We start from the raw sequence: 21,550 nt of genomic DNA on the forward strand, positions 1-21,550 counted from the left end.
CGCTATCGAAGCATCCTGGGCCTCCATAACACCTCAGCAGTGCCACAGGCTGATTGCCTCCATGCCACGCCGCATTGAAGCAGTCATTCATGCAAAAGGATTCCCGACCAAGTATTGAGTGCATAACTGAACATGATTATTTGAAGGTTGGCGTTTTTTGTATTAAGAACACTTGTCTTTCATTGGTGGGATGAAATATGCTAATTTTTTGGGACAGGCATTTTGGGTTTTCATGAGCTGTATGCCATAATCATCAGTATTAAAACAATTAAAGACCTGAAATATTTCAGTTGGTGTGCAATGAATCTGAAATATATGAAAGTTTCATTTTTATCATTACATTATGGAAAATAATGACCTTTATCACAATATGCTAATTTTTTGAGAAGGACCTGGAAGTCATGGGTTTTTTGCATAATTTACATGCCCTGCGACTGGCACACCGAAATTACTTGTTTTTTTTCCCACATATTTAAATAACAATTTTTGGCTGAGATATGACTGTTTTCATTCATTCTAACTGAAAATATTGAACACTACCATTAAAGCTGCTAGATGGCACTGGAGCAGTATGGCATGCCCTTGTGTCATGTAATAGGTGAATGTGGCTAATAATGACACAATCAGCTTGCCATAGCCTACCACCTTCGTTCAGCTTGCCTGGAGCAACCATCAACTCAACTTCATTTCACTGCACCGCCCTGGCGAAATGCAGCTAATTTGACCTTTAAAGTGCATTTATTAAGTAAAAGTTAGACTGAGACACATCTTTGCTATAATTCCGAGCAAAGAAACAATTCTTTTTAAGTGTTAATCTTTTTAAATTCTTGTTAAAGTCCTCCCGTGCACACTCTCGCGACTGTCATTTGGCAGACAATCGATTTTTGGCACACCGGCCCACATTTCCGGGTTGTCAGTGATGTGTCAACGGTGACTCATAATAGTAGCGACTTATACGGTGAATCAACATATTTATGGATTTTTTCACTTTATTAGACATATTTGGACTGATGCGACGTGTACAGCGGAAAATACCGTAGATGGGGCGGCTGTGGCTGAGTGGTTAGAGCAGTCGTCCTCCAATGCAAGAGTTGTGGGGTTCAATTCCACCAGCAGTCACATGTTGAAGTGTCCTTGGGCAAGACCCTGAACCCCTCATAGCCTCTGATGTGTGTCCCATCAGTGTATGAATGTGATAAAGCTCTGATTCATCTTTGTATAGATATAGTAGTGCTGTATGAATGGGTAAATGAGGACACAAAATATGCTGTGAAGAGCTTTGAGTGTCTTGATCAGATAGAAAGGTGATATATAAGTACAGTCCATTTACCATTCGTTTACTTGTTCTGCTACACGAACAGAATTTTGCCTGTTGCAAAAGTTTTTAATGAACTCTTCCCCATTACACAGTATTTTTTACAGAAAATCTAAATTGTATACAATTGGCATGTTAAAGGTAACCTTATGCCTGTGTGCCTGACAATACATAATTACTTTAAATGTGTTTGATCATAGACCACAAAAAAAAAATTAATTGCATCTTAACAGTTAAATCTGTTTTCTGAGTGCCTGTTACACCAGTCAAGCTAAAAAGTATTTGATTTTGGTATGCCAAGTAGTCTTTACATCCCTAAATAAAATTAACTATTGCTACAGAAGCTTGTGTTTAAAGCACAAATTGCAGTTTCCTTAGATGTCAGCACCTTTATCTTGTTCCTGCAGGGGACTTCTTCGAGGCCTGGGAGGCGCTGTTGAACCACATTCAGTCAGCTGCGCTCAGTAAAAACAATGAAGTTTCTCTGGCTGCTCTCAAAAGCTTTCAAGAAATCCTGCAGATTGTCACACCTCTTAAAGACTCAGATAAAGCAGGGGATGCACTCACAGCCATGGGTGTCCCTCCAGTTCTCATTGACCCCCTCTCAGCCTCCGGACCCGGCAGACCCCTAGTACGCTCAGATTCACTGGTTGAGAGGTTGACAAGATACAATGGGGCCGAGCTGCAGGTGCCGCCACCAGGAGAGGAGTCGGCCCTGGACGACTTGACGTTGTGGTGGTCTGCGTGGAATACGTGGTACCGAACAGGAACAGAAAGCACAAGGCCACCTATTGCCCCGATGGAGAAGCTCTCCTTCATTCCGTGCCAGCCTTTCCTCACTGCTTTGATACAGATCTTCCCAGCACTTTACCAGCACATTAAAGCCAACTTCAGCATGGAGGATTTGAAAAAACTGGGGGTCATCCTCCATGGGGCCGTCTCTGTGCCTATCAGCAGTGAGGCCTCGCCCTTCATTCTCCCCTCCTACACTGAAGCCACGCTCACTAGTCTGCAGGAAGCTGTGCTCGTTGCTCTGGATGTTTTACAGAAGGTGAGAACAAGAAATGGACCAGAGAGGCTTTTAGCTTATCATGTGCAAAACATGTTACATCACCAACTACAGTGTCATGGTTACCTACAGATCAAGTCTGGCAGGGTGACTTAGGGTTGCTTGTAAATTAAAAATATAAATATTTAGGGATGCACAATATTGGATTTTTGGCCGGTATGCGATACCGATATTTTTTTAATATACTTTCCTTTGTCAGAACATAGCCCTCTTATTTAGGCTTGTTTGCTACAACAATTGTGTAACATCTGTAAGAGCTGGTGACATATATTCATTAACAGCCATATGATATGCATAGCACTTTAACTTAAATTAAATGAAAAGTGTCAAATGTTATTTATTAGCATTAGTCAACTGTGATGCTGTCTCACTTGTGGAGGCTTGTTCCAGGTTCCTAGCTGCAGTGTGGAATCCTCTGCACTCTTGTGCATGAAGGATAGCCTTTTTAAGTTCAAAGTTTTTGTTTATCCATTGTGCCGTAAGACTAATCATGCTAACGGGGCTAACACGACATCCAAATGTCTGTGGTAAAACTCACCCAAGTGCTATTGGCTATTAGCTTCTCAATGATGTCGGAAATGACGGCTTGTAACTCGGGTAACGTTATGTTGGAAAAATATCTCCGACTGCAGACGATGTAGCGAGGCTCAACGTAGTCCATAAATCTTCGGAATCCGATATCCTCAACGAAAAAACTTCCACACCGTCGACATTTTTAATTTTCCTCTTCACTGTGATCAGATCAGAGCGTGACGTCATCACGCTGTGCTGACACTGCAGGCGTCCTTGGCACTGGGTTGTCATACAAAAACAGCGCCTTTTATATCGGTGATTATTTTGATGGAATGTCCGATATTTAACTTTAATGCTAATATCGATACATATTATATATAATACAGATAATACAGATACTGATACCATGACAATAATATTGTGCATTCCTATAAATAATAGAGCCATGCATATCTTTAAATTGTTCCAGTGACATATTAGAAATAGTGGATCTGAACAGCAGTTGTTTATAAATAAGTTATTTCAGGAAAGAGTCTGTCCATTATGCAACACCCCTTCATGTGGATGTCAGCAGTGTTTGTTCTTTCCCCCCTGCTGCAGGCCATCTGTGTGGGCCCAGAGAACCTGCAGGTCATGTACCCAGCCATCTTTGAACAGCTGCTACTCTTTGTAGAGTTTTCCTGCAAGCCTCCTCAGTACGGCAGGATGGAAACCAAACACGTGGCCAATGCCAAATACAACCAGGTAGGAAGTAGGACAGACTCTGCAGTTAATGTGGGAATACATCATCTTTATTCTGTTCTGTTGTGCTGTTCGTTTGCTCTATTTTGATCTTAATGAGGTAGCCAAGTCTCCCATCTTCATTTTGAAATTTTCAGTTAGCCTCTTGGGAGCAAACCCAACCACTAAGGAGCACAAGCCAGGGTATCTGGTTTGCTGGTCCCAAGCCTAGGTAAATGGGGAGGGCATTGTGAGGAAGGGCATCCAGCTTAAAATACTTTTGCCAAAACAAGTACAGTGGTCCCTCGTTACTTTGCAGTTTGACCTTTGCGGTATCGCTCTTGTGCAATTTTTCAAAGAAAGATTGTACGTGACACGTTTGACTGGTTGATGGAGTGAGCCGTACGAGCAGGATGGATTGTTTATTTAAAATAAATTATTCAATGTGATTTAGCACCTGCTGCACCTGTGGGCTGCGCTTTGTGTGTGTGTGTGTGCTTCCTAAGTGCTCCCCAGTCTCAAAGATTGTCTGATCTCCTCGTAATTCAGAGTCTTTCTTTCGCTCTTTTGCTGTGTAATGAATTATGAGGCGGACCCAGAAATTCAACCACACACAGGAGTGAACAAAAATATTTATTTAGTTTTATCATGAGGAGAAAGTCAGCTGTCACTCTGTAGAGCTTGATCACAGGTGAAACGGTTTAGCTGCAACGTCAGAGGGAACCGAGGTTTGGACGGATCACATGATTTGTGAGTGAAAATCCGACAAACATTCTCAGAATGTGGATCTTGGTTCTGAGAGCTCAACTCCTAGAGTCCAGGGTCTAAGTTTGTGGTAAAAAATAGAGGCGTGGGTCATTCACATAGAGGCAGACAAAGCAAAAGTTATCTGAGGGATTTAGCTGGAATCTTGGTTTGAAGGCAGAGCAGATGTCAAACTCCCCATGTCTGATGGGCAGAAGAATCATCTTTGGCAAGGCAAAGGGGAGGAATCTGTGGTTATGAAGTGAGTCAGGAACGAGAGCAGAAACAAGAACACTGGATTACTTCAGGCATAAGGTGATCAGACAATCTAGCAGAGACTAACCTCAACCCTGCAATTGTGGGCTGCGCTTAGGTGCAGCAGGTGCTAAATCATTTAAAATAATTTATTTTAAATAAACAATCCATGCTGCTCGTGCGGCTCATCCTTCAATCAGCCAATCATGTGTCATGTACAATCTTACTTTGCAAAACCGCAAAAGGGCGAGGACGCGAAGGTCGAACTGCGAAGTAGTGAGGGACCACTGTATTTACTACAGAGACTTGAATATGATATTGGAATTACATGAACAACTCTAAATTGGTTTAAATCATATCTATCTGATAGATTCCAGTTTGTAAATGTAAATAATAAATCTTCCTCATACACCAAAGTTAGTCATGGAGTTCCTCAAGGCTCAGTGCTTGGACCAATACTCTTTACCTTATATGTGCTTCCATTAGATAAATTTATTAAAGAGCTTGGGATAAATTTTCATTGTTATGATGATGGTACACAGTTGTATTTGTCCATTAAACCCAATGAATCCAATCAGCTACTTAGTCTACAAGCATGTCTTAAAGACATAAAAACCTGGATGACCCAAAATTTTCTGCTTTTGAACACAGACAAAAAAAACTGAGGTTTGAGTTTTTGGACCTGAGCACCTTAGGAATTAATTTTTCAGTATTTCTGCCTCCTTAGATGGCATTAATCTGGCCTCTAGTTCTAATGTTAAAAATCTTGGTGTTATTTTTGATCAGGACATGTCTTTTATCCCCCACATTAAAAACGTTGCTAGAACCACCTTCTTCCACCTGCATAATATCACTAACATTAGAAACATCTTATCTAAAAATGATGCAGAAAAACTTGTCCATGCATCTGTCATGTCAGACTGGACTATTGCAATGGTTTATTATCTGGGTGTCCAAATACTTCTTTAAAACGTCTTCAGTTGATCCCAAATGCTGCTGCCAGAGTCTTAACTGGTGTTACTGGGAGAGATCATATTTCTCCAGTTTAAGCTTCTTTCCATTCTGTCAAGTCCAGAAATCAATTCAACATCCTATTTCTAATCTACAAAGCTCTCAACAACCTAGCTCCATCTTATATTACAGATCTTATTGTTCCATATTTTCCTAACAGAGCACTTTGCTCTCAGACAGCAGTCCCTAATTTCCAAAAGCAGAATGGGAGGAATAGCTTTCAGTTATCAGGCTCCTCTCTTGTGGAACCAACTTCCAGGTTCTGTCTGTGAGGCTGATACATTGTCCAGTTTTAAGACTGGGCGGCTTTCCTTTTTGATAAATCGTGCAGTTAGGGTTGGCTTGTTATGCCGCCATAGGTTTAGACTACTAGAGGCTAGGATTGGGCATCGTTTGAATTTGAGCAATTCCGATTCTTCATTTCGATTCCGGTTCCTATCGATTCCTGATTCTGATTCTTTTTAGAGGCGGGGTTAAAAAAGACAATTCAATTCAGTTTATTTATACTGTGCAATTCCAAGTCACAACAGAAGTCATCTCAGGGCACTGAACAGAAACAATCAAATATAAAAATAAGTTAACACTATTTATCTGAGGAGCAGACTGCTTTGAATTTGGTAACTCCATCATGTTATAAATGAGTTACAGTAGTTAGCCAGAGTTCTTTCTGGATTAAATAATATGAACTTCTGTTTTAATTTTAATTCTATGAACTTTTTACTTTTTGTTAACTTTACTATGAATTTCTCACAGGGCTATTTTCAATCTGTATATAAATATCAAACTTATGAACTTTAATATAAATGTTATGAATTTTCTTTTCACAGGGTACACTTTCACAAGAGAGCTTTATGTTTGAAAACCTCATGGAAACACATTTCCACATGTCCAGTGTGTGATGCTGCAGCCATGTTACTGAGCTCCCACTGATGGGCTAACCTGCTGCAGAATATCAAACAAAAAACAACAACTTGTACAATCCAGTCCAGATTAGAAGCAGGTACAGGATAAAATCAGAAACAGTTCTTGTTGAGGAAAATGATCATATCTGCTTCTCAGGCAGTATGTGCGAGCGTTCTGGACAGACAGTGTCTCCTGCAGTGGAGAACACGTTTGCTGGGTGTAGAAGAAGCTTGAACACATAAATATGAGAAAGCAAGATCTGACAGCAAAGGATAAGTCTTGTGTTGGTTCCACCACCAGCAGCAGGTTCCTCAGACAGAACATCTGGTGGAATGTCCTGGTACATCTGCAGCCCTCTCTCCACTTGTTTCTTCATGGACATGGAGCTGTGACTGTCTCTTCCTCAGCAAAAAGCTCATCCAGTGGAGACTTTCTGAACAGATTGCAGAGAGATGGTTCCTAAACAAACAACAGGTTCATCAGTATTATCACTAAAAAGGGATTGTTAAAGTCATGATCATTATTAAGATTGAGAATGTATATAATTTCAGCTATCTTACTCTTACACTCTCCTCCTCATCCTCCTCCTTTCTCTCAGGCCTTTCCTCAGACTGCATGGTGACCCCATCATCTCCACAGTCTTCCTCTGTTGACCACAAAGAACATTACTAGTATTTAGATTTCAGATTTTAAAGCAGAAAAGGACAGTTGTACATAAATGACATTTCACCTACTCAGTCAGCTTTCTCTGGATCTGCTCCCAGACACCGTCATCCATCTGGGTGGCTGTGGCTGAGTGGGTAGAGCAATCGTCGTCCAATGCAAGAGTTGGGGGTTCGAATCCACCAGCAGTCACATGCCGAAGTGTCCCTGGGCAAGACACTGAACCCCTCATTGCCTCTGTGTGTCCCATCAGTGTATGGATGTGATCTAAAGCACTGATTAGTCTCATTAGAATGATTTGTTCAATTAGCTTTGTAGAGATCTAGTAGAGTGCTGTATGAATGGGTAAATGAGGCACAGATTGTGGTGTAAAGCGCTTTGAATGGTAAATGGTAAATGGACTGTACTTGTATAGCACTTTTCTATCTTATTTCAAGATACTCAAAGCGCTTTACACTACAATCTTTGCCCTCATTTACCCATTCATACAACACTCTACTAGATCTACAAAGCTAATTGAACAAATCATTCTAAAGAGAATAATCAGTGCTTTATCACATTCATACACCAATCGGACACACATCAGAGGCTATGAGGGGTTCAGTGTCTTGCCCAGGGACACTTCGGCATGTGACTGCTGGAGGATTCGAACCCCCAACTCTCGCATTGGAGGACAACTGCTCTAACCACTCAGCCACAGCCGAGTATCTTGAAATAAGATAGAAAGGCGCTATGTAAGTACAGTCCATTTACAGTCCCATCTTCTTTTGAAAGCACAGATCAGCTGTAGTTACAGTGGACATCTCCACCTTATAACAAGATGGAATTATCGTATTTGACAAGTGGTCCATGGTAGGTGGTGTGTACTTGGGTTGATGGTTTTCACCATGTCCCTGCAAACATATAAACAAACATGTAATGTCACTGTTACTGTAACGTTAGCTTAGGATAGACAATTAATTAGCTTAGCTCTATTGTTATTGCCTAACTAACCTAAATGTTGGTGATTCCACATCTGATAAGTCAAGTCATATTTATTTATAGAGCACAATTTAAAACAGATAGACTGTTATCAAAGTGCTTAACACTAAGGGTAACACTGAGAAATAAAAAGCAGTAAGAATATACCTTAAAAAATTAAAACAACAGCATTAAAATGAAGACATGGAACAAGATATACTAAATCAACTCACACAGTATGAAACGCCAGAGAGAACAGATATGTTTTAGCAGGGATTTGAACACAGGAAGGGAGGTGGCATGCCTAATGTTGGGGGGTAGGTTGTTCCACAGTTTGGGACCCATGACTGAAAACGCCCGATCTCCTCGGAGCTTCAGTCGTGTTTTTGGAACAACCAAAAGCAGCTGATCGGATGATCTCAGAGCCCGAGAGGGAACATATGGTTCCAGTAGCTCAGAGAGGTAGATGGGTGCGAGGCCATTTAGGCACTTATAGGTCAGGAGGAGAATTTTGAAATCAATCCTAGTTCTCACAGGAAGCCAATGTAGGGAGGACAGAACTGGTGTGATATGCTCATACCTCGGTGTACCGGTTAAGAGCCGAGCTGCAGCATTCTGGGCGAGCTGTAGCCGTGAGATAGAGGCCTGGCTGACCCCAGCATACAGTGAATTACAATAGTCCAGGTGGGTTGTGATGAATGCATGGACTAGTGTCTCAAGGTCGGGTCTAGACAGCACTGGCTTGAGCTTAGCTACCTGCCGCAGTTGGAAGAAGCTTCTCTGCAGAACCGAACTGATCTGTTTGTCGAACTTAAAATCCGAGTCAAAAACCACTCCAAGGTTTTTAACAGAGTGCTTCAGATAAGGCTGAAGGGAGTCCAGGTTCACAGGATAAGAGGCGGCAGCTGAGCTAGGGCTAAAGACAATGACTTCAGTCTTCTGGTCGTTAAAACTTAGAAAATTTGAAGCTATCCATGTCTTAATGTCGTCCAGACATTTGAGGAGAGGGTGGACTGAACAAGCACTGGCTGGTTTCAGTGGCAGGTAGATCTGACAGTCATCGGCGTAGCAATGGAATGGAATACCGTGTTTTCTTAGGATCGACCCCAGCGGAAGCAGATAGAGTGAAAATAGAAGGGGTCCGAGAATCGAGCCCTGCGGGACACCGCAGGAAAGAGGCATTGAAGTGGATAGATTTTTACCCACCTTCACACAAAAACTCCTGTCAGAGAGGTATGAGCGGAACCAGTCTAATGCAGCACCTGTAATTCCAACCCAGTGTTCAAGCCGAGAGATGAGGATACTGTGGTCAACAGTATCGAAAGCGGCAGTAAGATCGAGGAGTACAAGAGCCACAAAATGACCAGAATCATTTGCTGTTAAAATGTCATTACAAACCCTAACCAAAGCTGTTTCGGTGCTGTGGAGCTGCTTGAAACCAGACTGAAAGACCTCAAAGATTTTGTTCTCAGTTAAAAACTGATTTAACTGAGTAAAAACTACTTTTTCCAGGATTTTGGACAGAAAGGGGAGTTTTGAGATTGGCCTGTAATTTGAGCAGGCTGAAGGGTCAAGACCAGGTTTCTTAATTAACGGTGTGACTACTGCATGTTTGAACGCCTCTGGGACCACGCTTGTAGCAATACTACTGTTTAGTATTGTTAGAACAGCAGGCCCAGTTGCTGGTAGAACCTGTTTGAACAATGCTGCTGGGATGGGGTCCAATGGTGATCCTGATGGCTTCATGTGACCAGCAACTTTGTTTAACAATGGGAGTGTGATTGGTTTGAATTGCCTGAAAGTAGCAGAACACGAAACAAAAGCTGATGGGTCGACTAAGGAGCGGGGGATGGAGGCCCTGATCAACTCCACTTTGTTAACAAAGAATTTAGTGAAGTCATTGCAGGTGTCAACAGAGGCCTCCATACATGAATACGAAGGGACATTTAGAATGGAATTTACTGTTGTGAATAGGGCGCGGGGGTTGTGTCTATTTGAGTTGATGAGTTGGGAGAAATATTTTTTTTTTTCCGATTTGACAGTGTTCTGATAATTTTTTTAACAGGTTTTGAGCAAAATGAAAGAAACCTGGAGATGTAGCTGCAGTGGTAATAAAGGCAGAAGAAAAACGAGCAGCAGTTGAAGGGTTAAATATACGACAGGTCCTGGGTGGAGCGGGAGATTTAGAGACACGAGCAAGAGGTATTACAAATGAGATTGGTTTGTGATCAGACATGACAGCATCCCCAATTTCCAGATTAAACACAGAGACACCACAAGACAGAACAATTTCAAGAGTGTGACCCTGATGGTGTGTGGGGCCGACAACATTTTGCACCAGGTTTAGAGAGTGGATCAGATCTAAAAAGTCCTGAACCAAAGGCTTTTCAGGGCAACAGACGTGCACATTGAAGTCCCCTAGAATCAGCACACGGTCGTATTTTAACAGTATTGCAGTGAGAAAGACAGACAGTTCACTGATGAAGCCTGTCGAGGATTTGGGCGGTCGATAAAGCACCGCAATCAACATGGGGTTGGAGCGGCCCAGTTCAAAATGCAGCAGTTCAAAGGTCTGAAAAGATGGTGTCTGTAACAGTCTGCATTTCCAGATTTTCTTAAAAACAGCCAACACTCCTCCACCTCTTCCAGATGACCTCGGGCAATTAAGAAAAGTACAATCAGCAGGCACCAGTTCAGAAAACACACTTGACTCACCAGGAGGAAGCCAAGTCTCCGTCAGAAACATGAAATACATATTGTTTGTGCAGAAAAAGTCATTCATGATGAAGGTTTTGTTTGTTAAAGACCTCACATTGAGGAGAGCAAACCTTGTTGGGTCAGCAGCTGAGGGAGAAGTTGAGGGGGGGCGCAGATCAGCGGTTTCGGTTTGTTTACGTCGGGTCCTCGCCTCCTCCGGCCGGAGAAAGTGCAGCCGGGACGAACAGCCGGAATCCAGGAGCCGCCGGACACAGCAGGGTCGTTGGTACGATCCGATGGGGCAGCAGATAGTGCAGCTGTTGGACCCGGGTTGGTTTCGGTTTGCTGGATGCGGTTGGAAACACCGCAGCTGGGCGCGCGCTCGCTGCACGCCTCCGACCCGATGTTCTGCAGCAGGCAGGACTCCGCGAAGCATCCAGGTGTTGAAACCTCATTCCGGTGGACAGCTGTAGCTGAGGAACGAGCGAGACTAGCTTTGAGCTTCACGAGGCGGCCAGCACGTCTCCCACGGCGACGAGAGCGATGTTTTGGTGCAGGCACGAAAGCCGCGCGCTGGAGATACCCAGGTACGTTCCCAAACAGCGGAGGTGGGGGCCCAGAAATGTTCATAGGAGGCGAGATAAGTGGTGGAAAATTGTAGATTGAGCAGTTGCTGGCGATCATACACCAGTAGTGAGCTGATCTTATTGAAGAAAAAGGATAAAAATAGCAAAAAAAGAAACAGAGTGGACAGAGGTGAACGGCAAGCCACCAGCTCGGGCGCCATCTTGGAAAAATTGCATAATTGCAAAAATAAGGGAAGCAACCTTTTCACAATATATGCTGTAATCGTTCTGTGGCAACGTATTTCCCTTGGATGCTATGATGAACGGAGGAGCACATCGAGGAGCCTGACTAACATTATTAGCCATTTCAGGTCATTTGTCTATGAAAAAATACATGAGCTAACGTTAGCACGGTGTTTGCATTTGAGTTGACCTACCACTTTAAGTCGAGTATAACTTGTTAGATGTCTTAATGTTGATATGAGACGTAGTTTATAGTTTTATTTACCTGATGGAGCTGGAGAAGAAGGCAGCGAAAATAGTCCAGCGGAGCACTTCAAAGACAGGCCACACTTTTACTTCTACACCCTCCTTTGCATGATATAAAATTATTGCAAGTGCTGCACTGAGACAACTGGTCATTTTATTAAAGTTAAGCCACGCTTTTGAACGCAGCCACTCACTCTCCATGTTTGCGAACACTTCCGATGGATTCTTCTTTGTTGGATTTTGACGGGCGGCTTCTTCGTTGGTGTTGGGCAGCAGGCTTCTACTTCCGGTTGACGGACTAGGCATCGAAAGTAGGAATCGAAATTAAATGTTTCGAACAATTCCTGGAAAACCAGACAGTTAGTCCCGGTTCCAGTTGATTGTTGGTCCTCGATGCCCAACACTACTAGAGGCAGACTGACCTCCATCCATCCATTTTCTTCCGCTTGTCCGGAGTCGGGTCAGGGGGGTAGTAGCAGCTTAAGTAGCGAGGCCCAGACTTCCCTCTCCCCAGCCAATTGGGCCAGGAATCCCAAGGCATTCCCAGGCCAGCTGAGAAACATAGTCTCTCCAGCGTGTCCGGGGTCTTCCTCTGGGTCTCTTCCCCGTGGGACTTGTCTGGAACACCTCATCAGGGAGGCATCCAAGAGTCATCCTAACCAGATGCCCGAGTCACCTCAACTGGCTCCTCTCAACGTGGAGAAGCATCGGCTCGACTCTGAGTCCCTCCCAGATGACCGTGCTTCTCACCCTATCTCTAAGGGCGAGCCCAGGCACCCTGCGGAGAAAACTCATTTCGGCCGCTTGTATCAGAGATCTCGTTCTTTCGGTTACAACCCAAAGCTCATGACCATAGATGAAGGTAGGAACATAGATCTACCGGTAAATTGAGAGCTTCACCTTTTGACTCAGCGCTCTCTTCACCACAACAGACCGGTACAGCGCCCGCTTCACTTCCGACGCTGCACCTATCCGCCTGTCGATCTCTCGCTCCATTTTTCCCTCATTCGTGAACAAGACCCCGAGATACTTAAACTCCTCCACTTGGGGCAGGACCTCCCCCCTGACCCCAAGAGGGCACTTACCGTTTTCCAGCCCAAGACCATGGTCTCGGATTTAGAGGAACTGATCCTCATCCCGACCACGTTATGCTCTGCTGCGAACCGCTCCAATGAAAGCTGTAGATCACAACTAGATGAAGCCAATAAGACCACATCATCTGCAAAAAGCAGAGATAAAATCCTAAGGTCACCAAAATGGGTCCCCTTAACTTTGGCTGCAGAGCAGCTGTGGCTGAGTGGTTAGAACAGTCGTCCTCCAATGCAAGAGTTGGAGGTTTGAATCCACTAGCAGTCACATGCCAAAGTCTCCCTGGGTAAGACACTGAACACTTCATTGCCTCTGATGTGTGTCCCATTGGTGTATGAATGTGATAAAGCTCTAATTAGTCTCTTTAGAATGGTCCGTTCAATTAACTTTGTATAGCTCTAGTAGAGTGCTGTATGAATGGGTAAATGAGGACACAGATTGTGCTGTAAAGACTTTTGAGTGTCTTGATAAGATAGAAAGGTGCTATATAAGTACAGTCCATTTACCATATACCATTTTCCTTGACTGTGCCTAGAAATTCTGTCTGTAGTGAGTCACGTGAGGTACGTGTCACTTGTTGTATGACAAATATATGGATATATATTTATGCATACTTTTCACGAGTTCTTCATCTTTCTGACTGTGTAATGCCGTGCATTGAATTTAAAGGAATGCGAACAAGAGACGTTATTACCTTTGACCCATCAAATGAATGGAATCATTTATTTTCAGAATCAAAGTTTAACATCAAACATTTACATTAATTTGGCAAAATATGAAAATAATACCAGACAGTTTCACAAATAATGAACTTCAAATCACTCGGCGGTGATTTGAGGACTTTGCTTCAGATATTTCTAAAAATATCTGCACTGATTTATGAGAGAGAGGTGAGTTTAAGAGTAAATTGAGATTTATCTTACAGAGGAAATATGTGAGGGAAATTTAATCTGTTTAACCAGAAATTGCACGCTCCGTCCGATCTCAGCTTCTCACGGTACACTTGGTCAAAATAGAACCATCTACCTGTTGATGATGAATCAGCGTCGGAGTAGTTCCTTTCTGACTCGTTTCAGCGTCTCCGTCGAGAACTACCAAACCTTCAGAGAGTCGTGCGTAGTTAGCTCAAAACAGAATTATAATCCCAAAAACCTCTGGATTCTTCATTGCTCTCTTGGACTCTTCATTGCTCTGAAACTTTCAGAACCGGCTGCACTCTCAATCTAACATGAACTGGGAAGTTGCCACATTTTATTTGGGTCGACTTCCTGTTCAATTTAGAGCTTTCTGATTCGTGGAAGGACCAGAAAGAGGAGTGGTTTTGACGTAAGGTGTTTATCAACAGTCGAGGTCAGAGAATGAAATTTGTTTTCACATACAGAAAAGATTATTGCAGCAACAGCAGACTTCGTGGAGTCAACTCTTGGTAATCTTCTGAAAAAGTTTAAACATGACATTTTTCTCGGTAAACATTTTAGTTGACCGAAAACCAACCTTTCACATACTTACGACTTGACTCATTTCAGACAGAAAATCAAGGAATGCTTATTCAGGTGATTTCTTCTTGGAATGAGGAATAAAAATCATTACTTACTGTTTATGTAAAATAAAGATGAGTAGTTCTTTTCAACCTGTAAAGCATTGAGTGAACTAACACAATTTGATTATCAAAACATTTGTAAGACAGTAATGATTATAGAGGATTGTCTTTTCTGCTTGATTAATTCAAGAAAGAAAGTTCATCAGATGGCCCAGACTTATTCAGATCAATGGAAATAACAGTCTCTGTCCATCTGGTAGATTTGAGGTCATCTGGTTCACTACAGTCCATAAAAGTTATGAACAGAATTGGTGACAAAGGGCAACCTTGGCGGAGTCCAACTCTCACCAGGAACAAGCCCGACTTACTGCCGGCAATGCGAACCAGGCTCTGACACCGGTCATACAGGGACCTAACAGCCCGTATCAAAGGGCCCGGTACCCCATACTCACCAGAGTACCTCCCACAGGGTTCCCCGAGGGACGCAGTAAAACGCCTTCTCCAAGTCCACAAAGTAATGTAGACCGGTTGGGCAAACTCCCACGCACCCTCCAGGACCCTGTTGAGGGTGTAGAGCTGGTCCAGTGTTCCACGACCAGAACGAAAACCGCACTGCTCCTCCTGAATCCAAGGTCTGACGGACCCTTCTCTCCAGAACCCCTGAATGGACCTTACCAGGGAGGCTTAAGAGGATTATCCCCTTGTAGTTGGAACACACTCTATGATCCCCCTTTTTGACTAGGAGGACCACCACCCCGGTCTGCCATTCCAGGGAAGCTGCCCCCGATGTCAACACAGTATTGCAGAGTTGCGTAAGCCAATGCAACCCCACAACACCCAGAGCCTTAAGGAACTCCAGACGAATCTCATCTACTCCCGGGGCCCTGCCACCGAGGAGCTTTTTAACCACCTTGGTGACCTCATCACCAGAGATTGGAGGGCCCAACTCAAAGTCTTCAGTCTCCGCTTCCTCTGTGGAAGACATGTCGGTGGGATTGGATTGAGGACGTCTTCGAAGTATTCCACCCATCGACCCACGACGTCCCGAGCTGAGGTCAGCAGCACACCACCTCCACAATAAACAGTGTTGATAGTGTAATGTCACCCCCCCCCCCGTGGCGCCAAATGGTGGGCCAGAATCGCCTCAAAGCCAAGTCATTTTCCATGGCCTCTCCGAACTCCTCCCACACCCGAGTTTTGGCCTCAGCAACCACCTGAGCCACATGCCGCTTGGACTGCCTGTACCCATCAGCTGCTTCCGGGGTCCCACAGGCCAAAAAGACACGATAGGACTCCTTCTTCAGCCTGACAGAATCCCTCACTGCCGGTGTCCACCACCAGGTTTAAGGGTTACCACCACGTCAGGCACTGACAACCTTGTGGCCACAGCTCCGATAAGCCACCTCAACAATAGAGGTGCGGAACATGGCCCACTCAGACTCAATGTCCACCACCTCCCCCAGAACGTGTTTGAAACTCTCCCAGAGGTGAGAGTTAAAGCTCTGTCTCACGGAAGACTCTGCCAGACGTTCCCAGCAGACCCTCACGATACATTTGAGCCTGCCAGGTCTGACCGGCATCCTCCCCCAACAACGGAGCCAACTCACCACCAGGTAGTGGCCAGTGGACAGCTCTAGGGCTGCAACTAACGATTATTTCAATAATCGATTCATCGGCCGATTATTTTTTCGATTAATCGATGAATCGGCAAAAAAAAAAAGTTTTAATTTCCACCCCTTTATTCCAAAATTGAACATTTGACTGACATAGCAATTCACACCAAAAACAGGTTGCTATTTGACTATTCTGTTAGTAAAATATTGAATAATAAAAAAATTAAAGTTAGTCAAATAGCTTAAAAAAATAAATGTACACAAAAATATATACAAGTGTATGCTTTATACCTGCACAGTATGTAGCTACTTTGTAAAATGTGTCCTTGAGGGAAGAGTGTAACCTGGATTAAAAGTGTGGATTATTGTAACCTGGATTAAAAGTGTGGATTATTGTAACCTGGATTAAAAGTGTGGATCATTGTAGTGAAGCCTTCGTCTTCAACCATCGACAGAGGCCTCATGTCAGTGACGATCAGTTTAAGGATCTTTCAGTGAAGACAGCTGCTGCTGTGGTGTCCATGATGTCTGTCCATCATGAAGGCTGTCATTGTTTGTTGTTGTTTTCTGTCATGAGAGAGTTTATACGTATTATAGCATAATTTACAGCAACTCAAGAAATGCCTTGTGTCACTTACAGTGTTGGGTTCAGGCAAAAGTAGCTAAAAGAGCAATTAAACACGCACACACACACATATATAAAATACTTAATTACACACATTTGAGTAGATGTAATAAATTACTTTAATTCTGTTTAAATGCAATTCATCCTGCCATACCTGCAGCATCTTCAGACTTTGCCAGCAAATTAAAAGTTGAAACTTAATCATTAAATTATTATCTTTGTGTTAGATTTATTTATAAATCATATTTAAACACTGCTTGTACCAATTAAATTAAATACAAAGTAACACACGTTCTCTATCTCTGTCATTAATCAGATAACAAACAAACAAACAAGCAGCAGCTTCAGCTACCAGAGAGATTGACGTTACTTTTTCTCATTTGGAAACAGAACAACGTGTTATATTGTAGAGACTCACCTGCCAACACGAGTTGGGAGTGAGATGAGTTGTATCTGCTGCTGCTCCTCCTCCTCGTGACTCCGACATGTGTAGTATGTCGGGACAGCTTTGCTGTGGACACACTACTTAATTAATTATTCTTAAAGCTAGTTCAAGCACAAAGAATATTAATTGTTTAATTACCAACGGATTCTTTCTTTTTCGAGTTAAATTTCTGCCATGTGACCAAGATAACTTAAGAGTGGAAGGTATAATCAGTGACATGAGATGTAATTTATCTTTGACCCATCAGAATAAATGCGGTCATTTATTTAACAGAATCAAAATTTAACATCAAACATGTAAACTCGATTTGCTGATCTGTTTCTGATTAATAAACTTAGCAAGTTCAAATAACAAGACAACAGAGGATTACTGATGGAGAATAATTCATCTCTGAAGGCATCTAGCTTGATTTACTGGCGAAGAGGTTTACAGAGAAGATAGATTTAGATTTAAAGAGGAGATTTAGATTAAGGAAAATGTGTTGACCCGGAATGGCATGCAACCCCAGCTCAGCTCTCGGTACACTCAGTGCGTGACGACTCGTTACCTTTGCAGAAGATAAATCAGCTCCGGTACAGAGGTCCATTTCATGCTTCTTTCAGCGTCTCCGGTCAGAGTGGCTGGGAATCGTCAGAAGTCGTGACGAAGTACTCCGTTCAACAGAATACGCTTCCTTAGAAGTTGAGAGCATTTAATGCTCAGGGTGAGATCACAGCAATGCGTGCTGTGACTCCGCTGGAATGGATGGACCCTTGGCTCATGGTCAAACTCCATCAGCTAATTAGTTCAGCTGTAAGACTCCAGCAAGACTGCAGTCCCAGCCAGAACTCCAGACTTTCAGTAAGAACTGAAAGTTCCTGTATGACTCGCCGTAAGAGTGAGTCCTCCAGTAAGACTGAGTCTCATCTTAGACTGAAAGTTCCAGGAAGACTGAGTAGTTCCAAGAAGTGTTGACTTTTAAAAGGTATCCACTTCCTGTTATTTGGTACTTCCTGATTGGTTAACACAACCAGCAGGGGTGGAGTTTTAGTGATGTCAGAAGGTTATTAGGAGTCGCAGACAGCAGAAATGTTTTTAAGAACGGTTAGTACAGACAGGAAAATATTTTGAAGAAGTGAGAGTCGGCAGTTTCTTATTTACCGTCTGAGAGTTTTCACTGTCAGCGGTGCCAATACGTGCTCCCGCATCATGAAAGCGCGCACGCAGCTCTCAGCGCCTTCCGTTCACGTCAACGTTAACGTGAGACCGCTTTACGAGCCCAGTAACGTATCTCGCTCTCGGCAGGAGCGACATGCGTTTTTCATCGCAGTGGTATCAAACGCGCGCTCCCGCGGCGTCAGCAGTTTCACAAGCCTCACAACTGCTCTGCTCCTTCATCCTCGAAGAAGGTTTTCTGAATTAATACTGCTGCTCGTGGAATCACTCAAAAGTTCACGTGATTCGCAGCCAATAATGAACGTGTTTCTGCAGACCAAGCCAGTGGTAACCTCGCCCCACCGATGCTGCGCGCTGCTTCCTGACCGCACCAATGTCAACGCACTCTCCCACGGCAATCCTGGCTTAAGGCGTCACATGAATGAGGGCGCGCACACGCGACTCTTCAGGGCACGTCGGCTCATACATGCACCCGCTCCCCGAACGTTTACACGGATCAGCTGCACACAACGTGAGCACTACACATGAGCTGCGTCCTGCAGCAAACGCACAACGATTTGCATGTTCGGGGGCGCGCGTGTTTTCTTTCTCACTCAGTGCGCACCAGCTCACATCAGCATGCATGTGAGTTTCACAGCATAAATGCGTGCCCGCTTTATAACTTATAAACGAGTGGCAATGAGCGCACGCTCCAGACAGATGGGCGAACCATTTTCATCCGGGGATTCACGCTACAGTACAGCTCAAACCCCAGTGTGGATGAACTCTGTGACGTTTTCTGTCATTTTTGAACAGATCTCGTCCCCTCTCGCAGAAGTTCAGGAAATTCTGTTTTAAATGTAATTTCTAGAGTCTCAGAAGGAGAGGAAAACGCAAGGTCCCTCTCTCATCACTTCCTGGTCCCAACGAACTGGAAAGATGAGATTTATTCTAGATTTGTCAATTTTTTGAACTGTGAGAAACAACACTCCATTATGCGCCCGAGCCATTCTAATTCTGCTTTATCTGGACACCTGCTGCTGCTGAGCAGTTGGTACAGACAGGTGGCAGCAGTGCAACTCACGTGAACCGGTTGAGTGATATCAGCTGTTTTCCGTCAGCAGACCTACATCACACATGTCAGTTTTCACAGAGGCACACACATTTAACAAGCTGTGGGGGCGCTGTGATTCTCCACACAGCAGCTCATTTAAATGTTTTTGGAGTGTCGCATGGGTTCTTTGAATGTGACTCAACACTGACCTTGAACTGCAGAATCATCAGGGTTTTTGATTCACACAGACAGGATTGACTGTTGCATACATACTGGCAGGAGATGTATGCACTCAACCCATGTGCCACATTGTGAGACAGATGCTGTGTGGGGCACACCCAATCTGCTCTCCATTGGAGTAGGGTACTTCTCATGTATTCCAAACAAGGGGCGGATGTGATGTCCAAAGACGGTCCTTTGCGGCACGGGGACCCTCCACCCAGAGCTATGGCTCAGACACGGCAGAAATCCTGCCAGCGCCTGTGGACGTGTAGCAACATGAGAGAACGCTCAATGTCAACTATAATTATCGTGGAGCCACAGGACGATCCATCGCTGGGGTGGACGTGCCTGCTCACAGCCTGTGATCGTAATGTTTTTTCACCTTCCTCTCTCCCTCTGGTATCACGGTTTTCTGAACCGAGCTCAGGAGGAGGGACTAGCAGCTCTTCTGTCCCAAGTGTGTGAACGCATCATGGTTCCCAGGCCTACGACACTTGTTATCAGGGCACTCGTGGAACCTGCCATGGAGGGAGGACGCTCTCCTCCAGGCGGGAGGAACGATCACGAGTTAATCAGATTAGGCCAGCACCTGTGGTCTGGCCGCTGTGCGGATCTTTTTGAGAGGATGGATCTCTTTCAAGATGTAGTGCATATGATTCAGGATTCACGTGCTACAACCACCACAGCACTGTTCTCATCAAGTGGTCAGTTTTTTTAGCACTGCGGTACAGAGAAAGGCGTAGAGGCCACTTCATGTCCACTGTACGACATGCTGTCCTTTTCTACAGCAGTCGGTAGACAGAAATCTGATGTCCAGCACGATTATCGTATGCTACAGCCATGTTTTCTTCTTGTCTCAAAGTTGTCGTAGACAGAACAACCTTTATTCATCCTCTGACGGAGCATTTTGACTCGGATTGAAATAGCAGCTGTGGGCCTGTTTGTGACACGAGAAGCGCTCAATGTCAACTATGGTTTTCTCTGAGTCCACGAGACGAACCACTGCTGGGGGTGGATGCGTTTGCCCACAGCCCATGGCCCAAAATGCTTCTTTACGCATTTTCCTCCACCTCCTCTGATTTTACGGTTCTTGATCCGAGTTCAGGAGGAGGGATTGACAGCTCTCCTGGTGGCCCCCGAACGCGTGAGCGCACCATGGTTCCCAGTCCTGCAACGCCTGCTGTCGGGGTGCCCGTGGAAACTGCTGTGGAGGGAGGACACTCTCCTCCAGGCAGGAGGAGCGACCAGGAGTTACCCAGAAATAGGCCAGCACCTGTAGGTCTGGCCGCTGAACGGATCCGCTTAGAGAGGATGGGTTGCCCACAGGATATAGTGCGCACAATTCTGTTTTCACGTGCTACATCTACCACAGCGCTGTACACATCAAAGTGGACAGCTTTTCAGCGCTGGTGTACAGAGAAGGGTGTAGAGGCCACCTCATGTCCATTAGATGGCATGCTGTCCTTTCTGCGACAGCTGATGGACAGAAATTTGGTGTCCAGCACGATTAAAATGTACGCTGCAGCCATCTCTTCTTGCCACAAAAGGTTTCGGAGACAGAACAGGTTTTTTAATCATCCGCTGATGAAGCGTTTTCTAAAAGGTGTACAGAGTCGCAGGCCTGTTTTCACACCCACTTGTTCCACAGTGGGATTTAATACAGGTCCTGCAGGTCCTGATCAAAGCTCCATTTGAGTCTTTGGATCAGCTTCCACTTAAATTCTTGTCTCTTATAACAGCCCTGCTGCTGGCTTTAACATCTGCTAAGAGAGTGAGTGATTTATCTGCCCTCTCTGTCGCTCCCTCATGTCTCAGAATTCAGGCTGACGGAAGCTCAGCTGATTTAAGACCAAACCCAGCTTTTATGCCTAAAACATCACAAGCTCTTTTAAATCAAGAGCAATATCATTGAAGGCCCCCCCC

The 21,550-nt window shown here is 44.2% G+C and overlaps 1 protein-coding gene across 1 annotated transcript in view; it reads left to right on the top strand.

The window, feature by feature from the left end:
• LOC119416518 (protein MON2 homolog) overlaps positions 1–21,550 on the top strand; it is a 98,402-nt gene that overhangs the window by 28,669 nt on the left and 48,183 nt on the right. Inside the window, exons 2-3 of the mRNA XM_037683749.1 lie at positions 1,723–2,366; positions 3,498–3,671. Coding sequence (XP_037539677.1) covers positions 1,723–2,366; positions 3,498–3,671 — 818 coding nt within the window. The remainder of the gene's footprint in view (positions 1–1,722; positions 2,367–3,497; positions 3,672–21,550) is intronic.

This window comes from Nematolebias whitei, chromosome 10 (genome assembly GCF_014905685.2).
Source record: "Nematolebias whitei isolate Nwh7 chromosome 10, NemWhi1, whole genome shotgun sequence".
In the NCBI taxonomy this organism is placed as follows: domain Eukaryota; kingdom Metazoa; phylum Chordata; class Actinopteri; order Cyprinodontiformes; family Rivulidae; genus Nematolebias; species Nematolebias whitei.